Source organism: Folsomia candida, unplaced genomic scaffold (assembly GCF_002217175.1).
Source record: "Folsomia candida strain VU population unplaced genomic scaffold, ASM221717v1 Fcan01_Sc005, whole genome shotgun sequence".
Lineage (NCBI taxonomy): Eukaryota > Metazoa > Arthropoda > Collembola > Entomobryomorpha > Isotomidae > Folsomia > Folsomia candida.
This window is the reverse complement of record NW_019091197.1, coordinates 3,893,986-3,909,190: the sequence shown is the minus strand read 5'-3', so window position 1 is coordinate 3,909,190 and position 15,205 is coordinate 3,893,986. Positions and strand designations below refer to the sequence as shown.

General features: G+C 35.5%; 4 protein-coding genes across 6 annotated transcripts; all 4 read right to left on the bottom strand.

Moving 5' to 3' along the window:
* Positions 1 to 25: 25 nt before the first annotated feature.
* Positions 26 to 4,155, bottom strand: LOC110849992 (glucose dehydrogenase [FAD, quinone]). Its single transcript, XM_022097479.2, has 13 exons — positions 3,866 to 4,155; positions 3,280 to 3,354; positions 2,857 to 2,908; positions 2,626 to 2,795; positions 2,475 to 2,561; positions 2,280 to 2,411; positions 2,001 to 2,122; positions 1,856 to 1,939; positions 1,564 to 1,786; positions 1,452 to 1,487; positions 1,161 to 1,396; positions 773 to 1,037; positions 26 to 461 (listed from the first exon to the last, which is right to left on the bottom strand). Exons 1-13 carry the CDS (start codon positions 4,065 to 4,067, stop codon positions 145 to 147), a joined length of 2,001 nt encoding a protein of 666 aa, XP_021953171.2. The 5' UTR covers positions 4,068 to 4,155; the 3' UTR covers positions 26 to 144.
* A 1,705-nt stretch (positions 4,156 to 5,860) lies between these two features.
* Positions 5,861 to 7,966, bottom strand: LOC118435756. The gene is made up of 3 exons (XM_035852167.1): positions 7,802 to 7,966; positions 7,597 to 7,733; positions 5,861 to 7,111 (listed from the first exon to the last, which is right to left on the bottom strand). Exons 1-3 carry the CDS (start codon positions 7,853 to 7,855, stop codon positions 6,508 to 6,510), a joined length of 795 nt encoding a protein of 264 aa, XP_035708060.1. The 5' UTR covers positions 7,856 to 7,966; the 3' UTR covers positions 5,861 to 6,507.
* Positions 7,967 to 8,607: 641 nt separating this feature from the next.
* LOC110850351 (sodium-coupled monocarboxylate transporter 1) lies at positions 8,608 to 12,668 on the bottom strand. 3 transcript variants are annotated; one of them, XM_035852091.1, is made up of 17 exons: positions 12,549 to 12,668; positions 12,254 to 12,468; positions 12,052 to 12,105; positions 11,859 to 11,965; positions 11,727 to 11,792; positions 11,607 to 11,658; positions 11,478 to 11,545; positions 11,330 to 11,379; positions 11,072 to 11,176; positions 10,912 to 11,008; positions 10,797 to 10,840; positions 10,617 to 10,725; positions 10,433 to 10,542; positions 9,804 to 10,178; positions 9,123 to 9,185; positions 8,829 to 9,051; positions 8,608 to 8,744 (listed from the first exon to the last, which is right to left on the bottom strand). In XM_035852091.1, the coding sequence occupies exons 2-17, from the start codon at positions 12,456 to 12,458 to the stop codon at positions 8,673 to 8,675; spliced, it is 1,800 nt and encodes a 599-aa protein (XP_035707984.1). In that variant the 5' UTR covers positions 12,459 to 12,468; positions 12,549 to 12,668; the 3' UTR covers positions 8,608 to 8,672. The 3 variants fall into 3 exon arrangements, with proteins under 3 accessions (XP_035707984.1, XP_035707985.1, XP_035707986.1); XM_035852092.1 differs by having other exon boundaries at positions 12,553 to 12,663; XM_035852093.1 differs by having other exon boundaries at positions 12,537 to 12,657.
* Positions 12,669 to 13,293: 625 nt separating this feature from the next.
* Positions 13,294 to 15,042, bottom strand: LOC110849791. The gene is made up of 5 exons (XM_022097242.2): positions 14,816 to 15,042; positions 14,581 to 14,743; positions 14,125 to 14,294; positions 13,748 to 13,955; positions 13,294 to 13,685 (listed from the first exon to the last, which is right to left on the bottom strand). Exons 1-5 carry the CDS (start codon positions 14,956 to 14,958, stop codon positions 13,482 to 13,484), a joined length of 888 nt encoding a protein of 295 aa, XP_021952934.1. The 5' UTR covers positions 14,959 to 15,042; the 3' UTR covers positions 13,294 to 13,481.
* Positions 15,043 to 15,205: the final 163 nt, after the last annotated feature.

The window sequence follows — 15,205 nt, the reverse complement described above, 5'->3', positions numbered from 1 at the left end:
GCTTGAAGATAAGTACATACATACGTAAAAATAATAATTTTCTTAATTTATTTGTGTAACATAACTTGTATTTTTCCTTTGTAAAGGACTCAATTTTCCATAATTTTTATTCTTAAAATATTGACTAACAAGTAACAATATTGTTTATTTCTGTATTAAATTATGCCACTGCATTAATTTTGTACTAAAGCTTTTCTTATCAGTGGTTATCCTAAATAAAGATGAAGACATATTTGCTGCTTCCCCATATTGAAAACTAGTGTTATCCATTCTTTCCAAGTGTTCATTTTCCCAATATTTCAAAATCATGTCGACTCCCTTCTCCCCGATCATGAGGGCGGATGCTTGTGTGTTCGTCGTAACAATGATGGGCTGGATCGAGTTGTCGATTATTCTTAGGCGAGGAGTTCCGTACACGCGAAGCTGCGTATCCACGACACGACCCATTCCACATGTTCCAACTACAAAGATGGTAATAATATCAAAGTCATGGATTTGGAGAGTCAGGATTTAAAATTGAAATCTAGTATGTCTAAAGATCATCAAAAGCAGTCAAAAATATGTACATAATTTCATGCAAATGCCCACTCGCTTAATAATTTTAAGGGTATCTGTCAGATTATTTGCATTTTTGATAAATATGCTACTGTCGTGCCAATATTGTCGTAATACCGCGAAATTTAAATTTGATGACCAATTAGCAAGCTTAATAGTAATACTCAATATAACGCCTAACCAACTGCTTAGCAATACTGTAACGAATTTGATTTACCCGGGTGATGCAACGTGACCGTACTCCTCCTAGCGAAACACTCCCAATAAGCATCTGAACGAAAAATGTAATGTTCGCAGCCCGGAAGTGATACGTCTGTAAATCGCGCGTTCATCTCTTTTCCAAGCGTTGTGGAATTTTCGATCAAACGGAGTGTCTTCTTGATCCCATCGACGAGCACTTTGACATCTACGTCACCCTCGTCGGTCAGATAGGCGGGATCGATGACTAGAGCGTCGTATGGACTTGACCCGCCAAGTTTGATCTTAAACCAATGGAATTCAGTCATATCAATACGTGTATACATATACACCCAGGTGTAAAATAGGCGAGCATGCAAACATGTGGGTTATGTTAATGATGAGGTAATTCGCACATGTTAAGTTACCTGTCCTGTGGAAAACGGTCTCGCCCCTGACACGGCAATGAGGAAGCTTTCTTTCCCCACAGCGTGCTCGTAGTACCTCCGTTGCTCGTCCAATTTGAGCGAGAATGCTTTCGAAAATTCGTCACCGAACGTTCGAAATACCGAGAATCCGAAGAGATAGAGGACCAAATCGGGCCAAGTGGCTTCCCCACGAGCAGCAGCATACGAGGATGACACCATACCGGCAGCGTGTGCTCCTGAAGAAGGTAATGTCTTAGATAGGACTAAATACGATTCCGATAAGGTGGTTACCTGGAGAAGATAAGACGCCACGTCCGGAGGTAAACCCTATGATAAAAGCAGAATGAAATGCTTCAAAATTTCACAAAAGTCATGGATTTATAATTCTCCAAGGTAAGATTACAATTTACAAACGCTCCTGGTGTGAGATCCCTTTCTAATGCGAGCGTTCTAGGCTTATCAATAAAGAAAGGTCCCAAATAGGCCCCGATATGATCTTGGAGTCCATGACCGACCGGTAAATCACGACGGACGGGGATTCCCAACTGTTGTAAATGGGCGGCAGGACCGATCCCAGAAAGCATGAGGATTCTAGGCGTGGTAATTGCGCCCGCGGATAGGATTACCTTTTGAAATATTAATATTCCGTGGAAATTTATGCTTAAAGATAGAAATATATTTTATGAACTGATTACTTCCTTCCTGGCGAAAGCGACACGACGCTCACCGTGACGGTCGTATTCGACACCTTCTGCTTCGTTTCTTTCATTGAGAAGAACCTTAGCGCAAAACATTTTGAGTAAAAAATTCAAATAGCTATTTTTTATGGGAATTTCATACTTTTGTTGCATGTGAGAATTTTCTAATGACTAGATTACTCCGACGCCTAATGGGTTGGAGGAAGGCACGATACGGTGCGTCACGAATTCCATGTCGGATCGGATATTTGAGAACTTCGAAGCCTAGAAGATTACGGGGCAAGAATATTTTTAAAATGATGGCGATGTTAAAAAAAAGTCCCAGATTCTGACTAATTTACTCCCTTAAATATTTCATGAAGTCAAAGTCTGGGATTATAGTTGAAATATTACTGGTTAAAATTAATCAATTGGTTTAAACCTTCGTGAAATGGCGCGTTGAAATCGACCGACGGATAACCAAATTCTTGTCCAGCCTTCACAAATTCGGGGCCTAGTCCTACATAATCTGGTAGTCCGACGCGCAATGGTCCACCAATTCCGTGATAAGTTTCTAAATCAAAGAAAAAAATTTACTAATTGGTCTTATAAAATCTAACTAAATAATTAACCGTACCATCTCCTCCTTCATCATAATCCTCAATACTTTTGTAATATGGCAAAACTCCGGCCCAACTCCAACTAGGATCTCCGGTAATTCTTGCTATCGAGGATTAATTAATTTCAGCATTTAATTCATGATTTTTACGTGACAGCTCATATCATACCCCAATTATCAAAGTCTTGCGTATGTCCTCGTAAATGGATCATGTAGTTTAAATTCCCAGTCCCTCCCAAACCTCGTCCCGCGGACCAACTGCTTTGCTGATTTATGGAATTCAAACTTCCAAACTTTTGCGGAACGGATTTATGTTGCCAGTCGATGGGCGCTTTATTCCTAATTTTAGTCTTGTTTATTTTAATTAGGTAAGTTAATAAATAATTTGAGATTTTTTTACGTTAGAAATACAGCGAATCCTGGAATATATTGGAGTGGATTTGGCTCACCGCCTAAAAACGAGGGATGCTATATAATTTACATGAATACGTTTCGTGGATCTGGAACCTGATTAACTTTTTGCAGGGATAAATGACAGTGTGAAAAGCTATTTTAATGCATGACGGATATTAACAACGAGGGTATCGAGTTTGCATAACGTTTACAAAAAGAAAACAAACTTCGCAAAAAAATTTTGCTTGAAAATTTATGTGCGAACTTGCGCATCTCCAAGACTTCTACATATTTGGTTTGCCATTTTTTTAAATTATGTTAAAAATTACGATGCGAACATGCGCACTCGTAATAAATACCCTCAATGACAACATTCTTGGCTCATCAATAGCTTTAGGGTAATTAAAAATAGACAAAATATGTAACTTACCAGCTTCAAGTAGAAGCACTTTATAGTTCTTGGATAGTCGGTACGCCACCACACTCCCGGCACTACCAGCACCAACTACACAAATATTTAAATAACATAATTATGTAAGTATTCAAAATGCTCATGAAAATTGGGTGTGAAGACAAAAGCATATTTTATTTTCGTAAACTAATGAACGATTTTTAGTGAATGATCTTAAAATTTCTATTTTTAATATTGAGATATCTAATTCGCAAATGGGTAAATCACGCATACATACATATGTAAGTCAGTAAAACCAGAAAACCTTAATAGAAATGATTCAAAACATTAGCAAGGTACATACATAAGTACATACATGAAACAAGTATACTCACAAAACTACTTTGCATATATGTACATACATACCTACATACTCACAATTAAAAAGATCAAGGGTGTCGTTGTATTTTGTACCTATTTGTACCTTAATATTGCAAAAAAGCTGCACAATTTATTAGGTTACAAACATACGCATGGCCAGACGACCTTAAAAATTTCCAATAATCACTGAATTTCTCAAAATCGATAATTCCTATGCAAAAATTTCTATCCAAAATTCAAATACCGATTATAAAATCGAACACTTCTCGTCCCTCGGGTAGTTTTTCTTGTGCATCCAAAGTCATGTCGCCTGCCTCCCACAGAGCCAGAATTATGCTAAGGCTGGAGATCGTGTAGTACAGCGTGGGCACCCAAATCATGGACAGAACGGGGGACGCGATGTATCTCAACCTCCCCACAAAACCGACCCCAGGACCGATCCCCATTTCGAAAAATTGTTAATTTTCGGTTCAAACTTTATATTTTGTCCCGAAGAACTTGCCATGCGTGACGACAAAGACGGACTGAGACCAATTTGTAAATGCAGTTTGTGATGATAACGTACGTAATTCGATTACATTAGCAATTATGCCACACAAACTCGCAAATTTTAATGCAGGTTGTCATCTGCTTCCTTCCGTAGTCGCAGTGTCATACTTTTTTTGCGCGTGGTTAGAAAGCCATTAAAGACTTGTCTGCATATTGGTAAGCGTGATCGACGTATGAATGCACATCGGCAACCGGTTTTTTGATCAGGTGTAATGATGAGTGTAATATGAATTTGAAATGGTGGGATGAAATGGATCAGATTTTTTTTGATGGGTTAATGTCAGATGGCTTCCTGCTTGTGGGGTGTTACGTTACTTGCAATTTGGTGAAAAAGTGGAGTGCATATTTATGTAAATGTTATACATATACGCGAGCCTGCGGTATGCTAAGTGGACTTACTGTACGACAAATTTTTTAAGTGCTATACAAGTTTTTTATGCGTTACATTTTGAATTGCTTTTTAAAAGCAAGAGATGACTTCCTTTATTGTCAGGATGATAAATTACGTATGTATTTATTTACATAATGTATGCGTACTTATAAGCTTTATATGTATGCATGCACAAGCGGAGTGTGTGGAAGGGTCAGGTTTTTACATAGGTAGACATAATTTTTTATAGTATTTGTTACAGAGTCAAACATGCGTAAGCATGGTTCCTACAACGTGTATTTGTATTTAGATAATGTGTGTAATCTATGTTTTTTAATTTTGTCTCAACAAATTTGGGAGGATGTATTGATTGAAAAACTTTCTGAGTGACATATTGGGGGTATTCATTACGAGTTTACATATTCGGATCGCAAAAATAATTTTGAAAAAAAAATTTCAACTAAAGACAATCCCTGGAGATACGTAAGCTCGCAAATTAATTTCCAAGCTTATTTTTTTTTAACTTGGGATTTTTTTTGCTAGCGTTGTTCGATCTCGTAATGCATATTCCCATTATGGAGGATTTTTTACCGATGTTTTTAAGTTGCATATATTTTCTGGTAAGGATTGCAAATTAAACTTTGTTGCTGATACATAATAAATAAACCGTTACAACGCATGTAACCAAGGGGTGAAAGGAGTGTCATACGTCAATGTGAATATCAAATTGTTCGAAAATTTGTTAAGATTGACACTTCTGACGTGTTTTCGACTTTTGTGTCTTATTTGTGTCAAATTTAACAGTTGATAACCCTTATGTGACCTTTATATGACCTCTGAGGTCAAAATGGAGGTCACCATTGAATTCGGGGTTAAACTTCAGTTGAAATTGAAATAGATATGTCCTATGACCTTTACATGACCTCTGAGGTCAAAATGGAGGTCACCATTGAATTTGACATTGAAAAATAGTTAAAAATGATGTGTCACATGCCAAAACTGACAAGTGACACTTTTTCGTCACTTTTCGTCACCGTGACGATGTCATCGTCACAGGTGACGTCCAAACACAAAATGACATGAATTTTCGAATTCCTCATTGAAAAATAGTTAAAAATGATGTGTCACATGTCAAAACTGACAAGTGACACTTTTTCGTCACTTTTCGTCACTGTGACGACGTCATCGTCACAGGTGACGATGTCACAGTGTCCATCTTCGAACTCGTCCTGACCATTGACGTTAGGAGTTTACGTTCAAAATTTCAAGTGTCTATGTCTTTTCGTTCAAAAGTTATCGGAGCTACGGACAGACAGACGGACGGACGGACGGACGGACAGACAGACGGACATAACGATCTTATAAAGGGCTTTCACCCCTTAATAAATAAGTATGCAGTACGTCTGCTGATTTAAACCATTAACACATACATACATAAAGTATAAAAAAACGGCACAAAATTTACAATTAGTACATATGTTTATACATACATATGTATGGCAAATAGTTTTCGTAACTTAGGATAAGTACATAAACACACATACATTTACTAAATACAATTAAAAATTTCATGCATACATACCTAGATTTTGCATTTCAACCATGCAAAATCATTACCTAAATCAACCAGATCTAGCTGAAGATGAGGAGTCTACAAGATGACTCACATTACATACATTGAACTTACTACATACCAGCAGCCATAGCCATAATTATACATGCATGCACATTCAAATTTATATGTAGATGCAAAAGCAACCTTTACGCACGTATGCGCATATGTACATATTTATGTAATGTTTTTTTTATATTACTGAAATATTATATGGTTTCTATTCACTGGAGTAATGTATGTAAATTTTTATGTTCAGTTTATACATACAGGTATACATGTATACATGCATACTGTACGTATCAAATACATATATGTATACGTTGTATATATATATATTTATGTACATATATTTCTACGAAAAAGTTTGGTATAAAATCCAAGCAACGATACCAACCCCAACTGCCAAGACTGAAATAATGCATCCTAAAATCCTCCAGTCATACAAACCTTTCCTACTCTCCAAACTTTCCCCTAATATTGGCACCATAATTTCGGATTGTTGGCAAAAAATGTGAACACAAAGTAACTTTAACTCATTGCTTCCATCCTCGAAAGCTTCTTCATTTGGTGCCACCTTCATTTCCAGAATTGTCCGCTTAATCATCACTTCATACAGACGAGGGTCCGAGAGGCAAATAGTGTTCCAAATCTTGTACGGTGAGAGCATCAAGGAATTTTTCAGATCATTCGGTTGAGAAAAGTTGAAACTAATCTGTAACGGGGAATCCTCAAAATTCCAATCTTTACTCAAAATTTGCATGATTGGTTCTCCCATTTCGCAATTGGCTTCAGCTTCGTTCATAACATTTGCAAATAACGCTGCCAAGATGTTTCCAATCAGGACGAATAACACGGTCCCAGGTTTTTTGGGAGGGAATGAAATCGTTAATTTCTTCGTGGGTCGTAATTTCTTTAGTAATTGGATTGCAGTTTGAAATGTGGCAGGTCTTTGTAAACTGTAAGTTGAAAGAATTGTAATTATCTAATTAATGGTTTGCATGACGGGAAATTTGTGTCAGTTTGAGCATGATCATCGCTCTCTAAAAGTATTTTTTCCTAAAAATTAAAAATTTCCTATTCCTGATTTGATATACATAAATATGCATGAGATTGACTCAGGTCAGGTACTTGTGACCGAGTGAACTTCATTAAATCAACAAACCTATGATCAACATCAATACTAAACGTTGGCACAACGTGAAGAGAAATCAATTAAGAATCAGTTAACAGACTAACGATTATGTAAATACTATTTTTATATTTTCTTAGCGTATGTAAATTATTCTAGAAAGCTTATGCAGTTTACTCGGTTATGCATAAAATTAGAGTAAAGTAAGTGCATACTTAATTCAGCTTACGCACCTAATTTTTGATAGTTTTTGGTTTATTAAAAATGCAGATCTGCATTTTTGCGTATCTATACGCAAAAATTAGAACTTACCTTTCGTAAGGAATTGTGATGATAGATCTGTCAAAAAATCTGGCATCTTCATTGATCTTTTTGTTCACATTGATTGACACGAGTCTCAATACTTTCAACATGGAATATGGTAAATGAACACATATTTTCTCCATAACCTAAATATCAAACAAAAAATAATGACGTTTGTAAATATGCATCTATTACTTTATTGCATAAAACTTACGTTTTGTGGAAGATCGAAAAATTTGGGGAATCCTTGTAAGGTTATTGGATCCATTGTTCAGATTTTGAGCAAAATTTGTCAGCGTGTCGCCTGAAATGCTGATCGAGTTTGTACATATATGCATGTGACCAAATGACCAGCTGGATAGGTATGCAATTACCTACATAAAAAACTTGCTCGTGAAGAAAAACGGGTAAAGATAATACCCGGATGAGTAACACATGAGCAGATTCCAGATGGCCCATGTTGGACGCATGAATTGCTGCATTGTATGTAGATGTAATGAGACTCTCACTATATGTACATCTATGTATATACGTATTTAAATATGGGCATACATACATCATATTTAAGTACATACATGCATGAATCTCTTTGCGAAAGAAACTCATCCTTAGTATTATCTATGTCTGAACTATGGATTTTTGTGTAAATTCTGATCGTATAGTGTAGTATCTTATTCCACGGTATCACCGGTACATGCATACATACATAGATGCATATGTACGTGTTCTAATCCTAAGAAGTGTCGCCCATAATAAGGACGTAATGGCAAGCTGGGCTAATAAAAGTTTTGTATACATAAGGTGATTGATTACAAATTGCATGATTTTTTTTACAAACCCTCCACTAAAATACAATGATGTCATTAAATCACCAATTTTGAGAAAATGACAAGCTGGACATACCACAATTGAATTCATGATACCAATCAACATGCAACATATTATCTGTTAACGTGGTATGCATATTATGCATACCTATACATAAAATGGTTACGAGCCTATGCACACACAAAATTGTCGTTAGATTTACTTTCGACGCTAAAATGCGATGTTATTTATTTTGCTTAACAATTTATTACTGCTGGTTAACTTTTTCCATTAATTTCACCAAGTTCATGGTTCCCATTATGCATCTGATTTTTATAAATATCTCCATTCTGTAATTTAAAATTGGCAAAACCTCGTCACACATTTCAGAGCACATATGCATGTATGAAACATGTATTTATGGAATTGCTTACGATGTGCGCTCCCAAATCCCAGTATATTTTTTGCTGTATGTGCAACGGAACAAATTTCTTGACAAATTGATCACAAGGCGGACTGATAAGCTGTGGGTTCAGGTCTCGAGGATCCTGTTTGCCAGTGAGGAAACTGACCACTGTTCCAACCAGCATGTTGACACAGCATCCGATCAGGGTGTACCAGTAGTAGGATATTTTGTAAAATTCGGATATCTCGTCACTATCCTCGTCAAAAAAAATGCAAAGTTAATCAGAAGAAATCGTAGGTAATTCATAACATCTTTAAGTAACCTTTTTGCAGTCTGATTAAGAAAATTAGACGGCGCTGTGGTAAAATTGGAACATCCTTCGACACTGTTAATTAAATAGACGAAGATAGATATTACTTATTAAATAAATTATTAATTCATAAGAGAAGCCTTTAGTTTTCACTAACATTGGAAATCCTCGTGGCAAATCAAGCTAACTATGTAGCAAATCTAGAACTTGCGAAGTTTTTCGATATTTCGCTAACCTTTTTGCTCGAAAATAATTATTACATATTTACTAAAAGATTGATATGCTTTATGTCGCAAGATTACTTTGCACAACAAGTAACGATGCGAAACACGAAGTTGAGGTGAGTACGCCCTATATCATACCCATATCAACAAACATAGAAATTTAAAAACTATAATGGAGAAATTCACGTCATAATTCGTAACCACGCAAATTTAAGAAATTTATGGTATAACTTTTGCTAAAGCAGTTTTTATGTAAAACCTACACTTAAATTTGCATTTTCAACTTTCGTTACGCCTCGATGTTAACGTACCTATGTATGTACGAAAATTTAACAACTTTACCATATAGAAAATTTAGTTGGCTGAATTTAAAAAATTTAGGCTCTTCAACATATTGTGCATTTCCTTTTTAATTTTTAACTATCCATACCTTACTACATACATACATACTACTTACATACTACCTTACCTTAATGTCAATTTCGACACTGAAGGTTTCCCACTATTCGCCAAGGACGTTCCAATCCCCAACCATAACATGACCACGAGAGAAGTAAAGGTGCCCCAAAATGCACCCTTGGAGTTACACCAAGGAACAAACATTCCTAAATTGAACACTCCCAATAACGGGCCTCCAATCATTCCGAAGATGCTGAAAGAAACGTCAAAAATGCCGCCTAATTTTTCAGCAATAAAAACTAGGCCAAAAGATAATAGTCCGTAAATGATGGCGGAAATTTTGGAAATATTCGTCGCCCTGCGGTCATTAATGTTGGGGTAGAAATACTTCACGTAGTCTTCAAGAGTTATGGAGGCCAAGCTGTTGAGTCCGCTGGACACGGTGCTGTGGCAGAAATATTATGGATTTTCAAAATAAAATATTTAAAATAGTAAACTAATTTTTGCAAAGGTAAAATTTTGAAAAATGCCAGTGGATAAAAATCTGCGTCTTTAGAAACCCAAAATTTAAAAAAAGTTGTTATCTTTCTAACACATCTTTAACCTCAATGCTCCTGAAAATCGCATTCCTTTCTTAAAATATGTTACTCTGGAAACCCACAAGAATTAGATTTGTAAACTTTCGAATAATTTACTTGCCTCAACGCTCCCGAGAATATTCCTGCAACGAATAAGCCAGGAAAACCATTAAAATCGCCTAGCGTATCCATCACGAATATCGGGAGTAACTGGTCCGTTGTCCTTATTCGCTAAAGAAAAAAAATGTTTCCTTGATACTAATAAAACTGAATTATATAAATTTGAGCGAGTTATAATGGCAAACCTTTGACAGGAGTGGGTCGCATTTCGAATATTTTGCAAAAATTACCAACCCAGTCATACAATTGAGAGTTAATAAACCAAGAAGACCGAAAGCATTTAGCCAGATGGCCCTTTATACAACATACGAAATGTGTTTATAATTTAGGTAATTTGCAGAAATTGATTAACTTATTTCACTCACGTTTTTGCTTGTCGTATAGTTGGGAGGGTAAGATAACGTTGAACCTAAAGTGTAAAATAAACGTAAGAATATTTCATATTTATTTTGGAAGTGACTTTGTAAATTAGATATTTACCTGTGCTTGATTGACTCCATAGATCGCCAGCCACATGAAAAATGCCCCAATCCATAAGGTCCACGTGGTCTGTCGAGTCCTCGGATCGGGATCAAAGCTAAATATTTACGGCTGGCATAAGTCAGTCATACGTATTTTGGAAATAATTTTGGAATAATACTCGAAATATTCGATGTGTCCACTGTCGACGGCAACCTTCCAAATGTTTCCAAATCCACCCAAGTCAATTCCACCTTTCACCAGGACGACAATCATGGCACCAAACCTGGGGAATATTTCTATTAATTTATCAAGTCCAGACTTGTAAAATTATGTATGCCACATAATCCGTATTTATTTATGCTATAGGATTTAACAATTTGAATTATAATTAAAAAATGTCAACACATTTTGTTGGAATATTTTGCATCTTGCTTACATTACAATAATTTGCACTACGTCGGTCCACATGACTGATTTTATTCCTCCCTGTTGTAAAATAAGTAATCTAATTTTATGCCACTTTTTTGAGTCGATTTGAATTAAATACTTATCAATTTCAAAAGGTTAAATTAAATATTAATTACCAAGGCGGTGTAGAAAATGACGATGCCAAATAAAGTTGTCACACAGCCGTAAAGATGTAAACCGGTAACTGAAAGGAAATTATTAAGCATAATTTTTACAAAGTCAAATTAAAATTACAAAGATTTTACCTTGACTGAGGGCAAGTGCTGGAGCGTAGATAACGACGGACATGTAAAGTATCTACGAATTGTTATTAATTTTATTGTTAGTTTTAAGTTTGAATTATACATTTTTGTTGCTCATTTTACCATTTGTATTGCAAACACTACCGAAGCAAGAATTCTGACAGGTTTAGAAAATCGCAATTCTAAATACTGCAAAAATATAGAGTCAGCAAATTTTATATTTTGCACATACAGCTTGTTTTCAGTTCAGCTTACTTCATATGCTGAGGTTAATTGTAGGTTATAAAATACGGGCAAATACAGATAAGCCGAAACCCCCAAAGCTGCAAAGTACGAGGGTCCAATCATGACGTATACGGTGCCTGGATAATATTTAATGAAAGTAACAAATTTGCAAATTTAGATATTTATTTAAATACTTATCCAAAAGAATGTAAAATATCGTTACCATTTAAATATATTTCTGCAGGGACGGAAAGTAGTGCAATGGCGGAAAAGAACGCTGAAAAATGATACAGATCACAGATATGCAAGAGTCCGATACGTACATACACACATACTTTAACGAGCTAACTTTTTTGTCACATTAGATATTTGCGGTTTTTAAGAACAACCATGTCTAATAATTTATTGATGGTGTATGTACTTACACGCCAAGAGTGACAAGGTGACCGGGATTGTTCCCATGTTTCTACCCCCCATTAAGAAATCCTTCGTAGTCTTTTGTCGTTTACTAAAACAACCGTAAAATACCCCAATTCCGGCAGATATGGCGAGCATTAGGGTAAACACGAGGTAGTCCACGGTACCGAAATGTTTAGAAGAATCATCTCCAACATTAGTAGGGTCACCCATTTTTGGAATTCTGTATTTTTTTCAGAGACTAACTTTATTGCTGTTTAACCTTTTTAGACCTTAAAATTTTGACTATACTTTTGAGCTTACACACTTTGTTGAACTCGGCCTTGACGTGTTAAATAAATTTATGAAAAAGGGTGGTTCGACCAGCTTGACGTATTAAATTCAAGCGAAGCTTGGTTGTAATGCTGGCGAAATGAGATTCAAAAACACAATGCATAATTTATTCTTTGTTACACTTAATTAAGAGCAATGATAATAATCATTAAATTGACCACTTGATAACGTCAAACATGCACATACATAAGTACAATGTACATATTTTTTTGCATTTAACGTTAATTGTTTGTAAGTGTGTCGCGTACAAGTGACGTATTTATAGATGATGGGGTACAAATATAAAAACATGATACTAAATTTCCACTGGTCTCCATGTGCCTGGGTATAAAATATTAATTTTGATGTCCAGACAGTGAATAAATTAGTGCGAAATTAATTGAATGGAGGTCATGGCGAGATGACGCAAAGGCAAAGCTTGCTAAGACTGGATTAATATCAAATTGGTATTACCCATGAAACTTAATTTATGTATGAAAATTTATAGTGGAAGTCGTGCGAGACGAATATTTTGCATGACTTGGATGCAATGCATCACAATTTACGATAAGTAAAATGCTTGACAATGTGGAGTACAATTCTATGAAATTTAATTACGGTGGATTTGAAATTTCCAATTGTCATGCACAAATGCATAAAATGAGAGATTTTACAGAAACTTAAAAACAAATTTTTTTCTTAAATGTACATACTTACTAATTCATGTCAAGATATATCCAAAGGCTCATTTATACTTATTTATTTTAAATCTTACATAATTTTGCATATTTAAATTGTGCCAAGAGATAAGTTATGCACGCTTTGTGTAAACATAAATGTAAATATGTAAATACATTTGATACCAATTGATTTAGTGCATTACAATCTTGGTTTTAATATATTATAAACGACTGGAAATCGTCTCTACGGTTCCGTTAGTTGAGCCCAACCTTCCCATTTCACTGTTAATGTGATGTTTTGACCGGCTTGCCCTATCTTTGGGGTATTTAACAATGGAGTAATTAAAATGGCTTCATGTCTCACGAACTCGTCTACATCAATTATTGCTTCCCCTAAGAAGTCATCTTTGCTCATGTGGTCGTGATCCATCACTTCCAAAAGGAATTTCTGCGAATATACTTATTTACATATTTTGAAAAAAAGTATTAGGCTCCCTAATTTTCGCTGACCTGTCCCTTTCCCTTAACGTAATTGAGATACTCGATCGGCTGATCCCACCAGGATGCGTCGTGAACATTCCGGACGACAGTTGTTTCATGGAATTTTGACCTTTGCGCATCCCAAGGGTCGGAGGCGGAGAAGAAGTAGCAATTTATGTAAGGGTCACTTAGCCCTGTTCTGACCCCCCACCAGTTAAAGTCCGTGGCAGGAATGTTGCTTAAGAATAAAAGTTAAATACATACACTGTTAAAAATCTGATATAATTGCGCAAGTATTGATTTCTCGGTATTAAAGTTGCTACATGGTATTAAAATAACATTGTGCCCTAACAATTTGATTTAATTCACGCATTAGTATAAAAATTGTAATGTACATATTTACATACTTGACTTGAAGGCTGAAGTAGAATGGCGTCGTTCCCTGTAAGATAAGAGATGACCCGGAATACTCCCCTGTTAATGGGATGCTCAGGTTTTGACCACTCTCCATGTAGGATGAAAGTTCGACGAAGACATTTGCTGTGTTCTGTAACCCTTTTACTTGCACGAATAGCCTCTAGAAAATTATAAGAATAAGAGCACTTCAAAGTAAAAAGGGCGAAACTTTTCGACGTTGGTAAAAAAATAGATGCAAAATATAAATAATATCCGTAAATTCTACAAAAGACGGATCAGAACATGCATTTGAATATTATACTAGAATATTTGTCAGATTTTGAAAGATTTATCTATAGTGTTGAAAGAAGTATAGATTTAGTGTTTTTTATTTTGTTTGGTAAAAATTCAAGTTTTTCTAACGTTCTTAATTTGAATGGGCTACAGATAGTTAACATGAAACTCACCTGGTTCTGAACATTTTCCCCATGAAAATATTTCGCTTTGAAGACCTTATTCCATTCTGGGTTTGGGTTATCCTTCACCCCCAAAGTTTTTCCGAGGTTCGTTGAGCTGTCATCGTGGACATGATAGATAAGGAGGTAAGGGTTACCGTTGGATGGAAGATTCCTATTTAAGAATTGGTTAAATGTAAATTATGATAGAACTAAAACATGGAAAATTTTTGTATGCAATAATTACCTGCCAGAAACGGTAAAGTATAAATTTGTAAAGTGACTTCCTTCATTTTGTGCCCTTGTCAGAGCAAAGGAAAGAGAAATTAGGAGAATTAGTGGAAATGTGTATTTCATATTTCTAATATTTTTTGCAGAAAAGTTAATCATATATAACTACAACCAATTGAAGTGTGGATGTACTCTGTGTACATATAATTAATATGTTAACTGTTCTGCGTCTTATTTTGGCAGCTGTGTGAAAGAATTAGGAAGAATCATTTTAATATCAACATTTTGGATAATCTGTATATTTATATGGGTACATATTTATGTCAATAGACTTACATATGTAAGTATTAAGTATGCGTATGTACCCCACGACATGTTTAAGGTTGGGACGAAGTCAATTAAATAC

Bases quoted from the DNA above. Each gene is read 5' to 3' on its own strand.
- LOC110849992 (XM_022097479.2), bottom strand. From the start codon at position 4,067: ATGGGGATCGGTCCTGGGGTCGGTTTTGTGGGGAGGTTGAGATACATC. The intron at 2,796-2,856 runs GTAAAAAAATCT...GACTAAAATTAG, and splicing joins GGATTCGCTGTATTTCTAAC to GAATAAAGCGCCCATCGACT. The intron at 2,412-2,474 runs GTACGGTTAATT...TCTTTGATTTAG, and splicing joins TTATGATGAAGGAGGAGATG to AAACTTATCACGGAATTGGT.
- LOC118435756 (XM_035852167.1), bottom strand. From the start codon at position 7,855: ATGGATCCAATAACCTTACAAGGATTCCCCAAATTTTTCGATCTTCCA. The intron at 7,734-7,801 runs GTAAGTTTTATG...TTTGATATTTAG, and splicing joins TTTTCGATCTTCCACAAAAC to GTTATGGAGAAAATATGTGT. The intron at 7,112-7,596 runs GTAAGTTCTAAT...TTCAACTTACAG, and splicing joins ATCACAATTCCTTACGAAAG to TTTACAAAGACCTGCCACAT.
- LOC110850351 (XM_035852091.1), bottom strand. From the start codon at position 12,458: ATGGGTGACCCTACTAATGTTGGAGATGATTCTTCTAAACATTTCGGT. The intron at 11,380-11,477 runs GTAATTAATATT...ATTTTACAACAG, and splicing joins TCATTTTCTACACCGCCTTG to GGAGGAATAAAATCAGTCAT. The intron at 8,745-8,828 runs GTAAGCAATTCC...TTTAAATTACAG, and splicing joins GGGATTTGGGAGCGCACATC to AATGGAGATATTTATAAAAA.
- LOC110849791 (XM_022097242.2), bottom strand. From the start codon at position 14,958: ATGATTAACTTTTCTGCAAAAAATATTAGAAATATGAAATACACATTT. The intron at 14,744-14,815 runs GTAATTATTGCA...ATTCTTAAATAG, and splicing joins TACTTTACCGTTTCTGGCAG to GAATCTTCCATCCAACGGTA. The intron at 13,956-14,124 runs GTATGTAAATAT...TTTATTCTTAAG, and splicing joins TACTTCAGCCTTCAAGTCAA to CAACATTCCTGCCACGGACT.